Source organism: Montipora foliosa, chromosome 7 (genome assembly GCF_036669935.1).
Source record: "Montipora foliosa isolate CH-2021 chromosome 7, ASM3666993v2, whole genome shotgun sequence".
Classification (NCBI taxonomy): domain Eukaryota; kingdom Metazoa; phylum Cnidaria; class Anthozoa; order Scleractinia; family Acroporidae; genus Montipora; species Montipora foliosa.
This window is the reverse complement of record NC_090875.1, coordinates 29,802,018-29,807,017: the sequence shown is the minus strand read 5'-3', so window position 1 is coordinate 29,807,017 and position 5,000 is coordinate 29,802,018. Positions and strand designations below refer to the sequence as shown.

At 43.1% G+C, this 5,000-nt stretch overlaps 2 protein-coding genes across 2 annotated transcripts in view; both read left to right on the top strand.

Annotated features, from left to right (window-relative positions):
- LOC138011757 (succinate--CoA ligase [GDP-forming] subunit beta, mitochondrial-like) overlaps positions 1-4,018 on the top strand; it is a 19,670-nt gene extending 15,652 nt beyond the window's left edge. Inside the window, exons 6-11 of the mRNA XM_068858917.1 lie at positions 313-402; positions 561-657; positions 1,193-1,354; positions 1,617-1,759; positions 1,857-1,977; positions 3,380-4,018. Of these exons, the coding sequence (XP_068715018.1) occupies positions 313-402; positions 561-657; positions 1,193-1,354; positions 1,617-1,759; positions 1,857-1,977; positions 3,380-3,492 (726 nt within the window). The 3' untranslated portion in view covers positions 3,493-4,018. The remainder of the gene's footprint in view (positions 1-312; positions 403-560; positions 658-1,192; positions 1,355-1,616; positions 1,760-1,856; positions 1,978-3,379) is intronic.
- Positions 4,019-4,532: 514 nt separating this feature from the next.
- LOC138011760 (amine sulfotransferase-like) overlaps positions 4,533-5,000 on the top strand; it is a 7,772-nt gene continuing 7,304 nt past the window's right edge. Inside the window, exon 1 of the mRNA XM_068858919.1 lies at positions 4,533-4,800. Within this exon, the coding sequence (XP_068715020.1) occupies positions 4,620-4,800 (181 nt within the window). The 5' untranslated portion in view covers positions 4,533-4,619. The remainder of the gene's footprint in view (positions 4,801-5,000) is intronic.

The following is a 5,000-nucleotide window of genomic DNA, read 5'->3' as shown; positions in this document are numbered from 1 at the left end:
AGAGTACTTACGAAGATCTACTTTGCCTGCATAGTTTTAAACCGCGCAAAAAAATCCCTGCATTAGTAAGCATCACCGATAGGAAATCCGAGTATCTGGAGTTGCGCAGAACGTATGCGCAATGACAATAGTAGGCACCGTCCTTAAACTATCTACAGGGCAATGAAGTGTACCCTACTCCTCCTACTGTATGGCTTAGCGTCCTTGAGTGGGAGTGAAGAAAGTTAAACGTTTTTTGAACACGTTTAAGCCGGGCTACATTGTTAACCTATGACCCACTTTTTACGCATGAATCCTTTGCTTTATATGAAGGTTGCAGTAGACATTTTTAAGGGAATTCAACATGAAGATGCACTATATCTCGCAGAGAAGTTGGAATTTAAAGGACCGCTGCTTGAAGAGGTGAGATAATTGAAGTACTTACATTGATAAAACAAGCGCGAAAGCAAATGTTGGTATTCCTTGGTTAAGAGCGCGAGAATTTCCGACCAATCGGCAGCCTTTGACATTCAACAGAAAACTGCGATGGTGATCCAAACCTGACTTTTTTCATTTTACAGGCTGCTGAGCAAATCAAGTTACTTTATAAACTCTTCCTCAAAGTTGACGCGACCCAGGTAGAAATTAATCCATTCGGAGAAACTCCTGACGGAAAAGGTGCGTAGTTAGCTTCTTTAGTGGCTAATGCTCATAGCGCAGCTACCGATCGACCAATAGAGCGGGCCTTGTTTTATAGCACAGCTCGCTAAATATGAAAGTTTTTTTTTTCTTCGCTTGATTCAAAGGAAAACACTGCTTACTCGATGTCAGGATACGTTTGCGGCCGAAAAATGTCGTGTATTCTGCAAGCATGTAGTTTTGTTGTCAGTATTTGTTTTTGTTTTGTGACAATCTTTCGTCCATTCGCTTCTTTTTGCGTTGCGCGCACTACCCATGCGTGTTTCCTCGCGCGCAAGAGTATTGTACGCGCTTCTCCCGCGTCAAAGAAAACGGCTGCTTACGTAACCTCCTTGCAGCCGTTTTTGTGTCGGTCCCATCGTGGGGAGGGAGAATGGGACCGACACAAAAAACGGCTGCAAAGAGGCTACTGGTCACTCGATCTCAGCTCCGTTTACAGTGCAAAATGTCATATATTCTGCAAAACGTTTAGCTTTGTTGTCAGTGTTTTCTTTGTTTTGTGCCAATCTTTTAGTTGTGTGCTTTGACGCCAAGTTCAACTTTGATGACAGCGCCAAGTTCCGACAGCAAGAAGTGTTTGCGATGGACGATCAGAGCGAGAGTGATCCGCGAGAAGTTGAAGCTGGGAAATACGCTCTGAATTATATCAGCTTAGATGGAAATATTGCGTGTCTTGGTAAGAAGTAATACTTTTCCGCAGGTTCTCCATCTTGAAGAAGTCGGCAAAGTAAAGGACGCAGGACCCTCTATCTCCGCCATGTAGATTTTTATCTTCGCTACTACAAGGATCTTCTGACCGAACGAGACATTCTAGGGTACAGTTTAGAGAAAGAGCGCGCCTAGAGACCGTTTTGAATTAAAGCATATCTATCGGAAGTCATCTTAGAGGAAATTGGAAATTTATCGTTTAACAATTTTGTTTTCTTTTTTTGCTTTAGTGAATGGTGCTGGCCTCGCAATGGCTACAATGGACATTATAAAACTCCACGGGGGTGCCCCTGCTAACTTTCTTGACTTAGGGGGTGGGGTACAGGAGGAAGGTGTGTTTCAAGCATTCAATATAGTGGTCAAAGACCCAAGGGTAAGAAGATGTGACCGTAAGATCATTCATTGACATGCGCAGACTTACCTGATGATGATAGATGATGATGGTGAAGACCATTTGTTTGTTTTCACAGGTTAAGTCAATCCTAGTCAATATATTTGGTGGAATCGTTGATTGTTCAATTATCGCCAATGGAATAACCTCAGCTTACGAAAGGCTCAACGTTAAAGTTCCAGTAATAGTGCGACTAGAGGGTGAGTTGAATTCTCGCAGGCGGAATTGCGTAAATAGAGAGGCTGCAGGGAATGTGCACCCCTCCCCCCTCCCCTCCCCCCTCCCCTATCCCTAACCTCCCCTTTCCCTAACCTCCCCTTCCCCTAACCTCCCCTCCCCTCCCCCCTAACCTCCCCTCTGATATGACCTGCGGCTTTCTGATACAACTGGTATTCTCCGAAAAAAAAAACTGCACTATTCGGTTACGCCATTCCGTAGTGGTGCACTCCGTCCTAAGAAAAATCGTGGTTCCCCCCCTGTGAGACTCGCCAAAAAAAAAAAAAAACGAAAAAGAATGCAGCGTGGATTTCCGAATTTCCATTGCCCAGACTACAGTGATATTCTTTTTTCACAAGATTAACATTAACGCACATTTTCCTCTCTTATCGTGGCATGGTATGATCATGGAAAGGGAGTTTTCGGAGTGCGAAAATTAAAATTAGTCGTCGATTGCATACGTCCTCTATTTAATTTTGTTAGTTGCCGTCGTTGTCAGGACACGACAGCCAAAGAAATGAGCAAAAAGGTATATAACGCTCATACGGGACGTGCATGCAGAGCTATTGTTTTTGTTGAAGAAACCGACTGTTTTCGGAAAATAGTCAAAACAATTGTACACCTTAAAAGATGGTTTCTTGGTTGTATAACCCCCTCTCTTTCAAGAGTAAGCACTGACGAAAAGATTCAAACCTCGCTATGCTGACTTCCTATGGATGCAAGCTTCATGCAGACAAATTATTTATGCCTCATTTATTTCCAGTATTCAGGTCAATAATTTTTGTTCATGAGGTTCATCAGATAGATGGTGTCTTGTATACCACCCCTCCCCTTAAACTAGGTGGGTCCTCTTCGAGTACACTTGTTTTGACCACTTCCCTTATGGCGTTTTCGTAGCCTTCAATTATCGTCCTTGCTTAGAGTGGTTTTCAATTGCGTGTCGAAAGTAATTAGTGAACTACTTTGGTTTATGATTGCTTCACTCAGTGATTGGTTCAAAGTTCTCGCACCATTTTTTCAACCAATCAGAAGTGAAACTAAAACCAATCGTGTCTCGCGCGTGCAAATTTACTTCGAGTTTTGATTGGTTTACTGGATTGTCTCCGACCTTTTTGATTGGCGAAAGTAATTACTTTGCTTTTGGTTTTACGACACTCGATTGAAAACTGCTCTATATAAGCTTGCTATTTCTAGTAATAAAAAGTGTGTTGGACGTCAAAGGCGTGGTCTCAGTCATTGTTGCCTGCCCTTATGCTGGAATGGGACAGAGTAGAAGCATTATGGCTTTATTCCTCCAAACAACATTGCATTTTAGTCCTGATAAGACCCTATGAAGTGGCTCATAAATGAACCTCACTTCATCCCTCTTCTTTTTCATCCCTACAGGTAGAAATGTGGAAAGAGCTAAACATATTCTGACTGAGAGTGGTATGCCGCTCTTTCTAGCAGATGACATGGACGACGCAGCCAGAAAGGCTGTCATTAGCCTTACGGGTTGACGGATCATGGACGTCCATAGAGCCCGCGGGATGACCCGAGAATAATTCACGGGATCAAGACTACTTGAATTTAGTATCACCCAACTAGTGGACTAATGCAAATGCTGCATTATGATTGGCTACGCTACTAGAGGACTATTAGTACTAGTCGTCGAGTAGCGAAAAGCGTGACGCTTTCTTTCGTTTTATTTCCAAATAAATATATTTTCAACTTGCATTTGCCAACTTTATTATTGCCTTTTCTGTTCGACTAGTTGGGTGATACTAAAACAATTAGACCCTTCGCCCTCAAGGGCCACGGGTCAATAGCCCATTCGACTTCGCCTCATGGGCTATTGACGTCTAATTGTTAAGTATTACGGGATACGGAAGTATCTTGGGAGGACCAAATTAACGATAAACAGTGATCGAGCAGTAAACGAACAATCCAAAACTTGTACTCACTTAATCAATCTCTTCCTGTGAATTCAAATTTTGCAATGTCGTTAGCAAATTTCTCCCGAATAAACTCCAGTCGCTTCCGGTGCGTGTAAGAGCTTGCGTTTTGCTTCAGGGAGCAAACATTTCACCTGCGATAAACCTGCTGATGAATCCCGAGTTTTACATCACTCCCCTTCTGTATGGCCTGCAGTGCAGGCGTATTCTAATCACAATCCAAGATGGCGGCATCGAAAACCTGATTTATCTAGCGTTCCGCGCCAAAATAACGCCTGCACTGCAGACCACTTCTGTAAAGTACCCCTAGAAACACAGAGATCTTTAATTTCCCTGCCAAAGCGCTTTAATGTCAAACATTTTGCCCAGCAATGTTCGAGTGCATTTGCCTTGAATACGGAAGTGAACCCACTTAACTGCGAATATTGTCAACAATTATTTGTTGTCCTATCTACACGCTCAAATGTGTTTCCCACGTTAAATTGTCACATGAAAATTGCTCGTGTGGACAGCTTTTCACTGTTTGTTGTGATCCTGTTTTGATTGCGTGATCTGCTGATATTCTGGGAGAAAGGGTGACAAGGAAATGAGACACAATAGCTCATTCGTGCGTTTGCTAGGCAGACGAAACGTCACGCAATATTATTTACCAGAGCGTTGCCTGACACCCCAGTTATCATTCCTGCTGTGTCATGGCCGACTGGAAGATCGTGCAAGAAAGAGATGGCGACTTTACTGGCCCTCGACAGGCCTTGGTCTGCGGTGTGCGAGTCACGTTTTATGAGCCCAATATTGACAAAGATTTTGAAAAGGACTTGCGTCGTTTTAAAACTCGTGAAGACGATGTATTCGTCGTCACATATCCAAAATCAGGTGAGGTTTTCAATAATACAACTTGCCACTGAAATTGAAAGTTTTACTTGCCTGTTTTGCATGCGAAGTTCGATTCACGAGGTTTGATATTTTATGTCAAAGGCGCGCCAAGATCGCCTGTCAAAGCATTTACTGGTTCCCGAGATGGCGAAGGATCATTGAGAAACCTGCGAAAGATCCGGTCTTCAAATCTGGAGGTA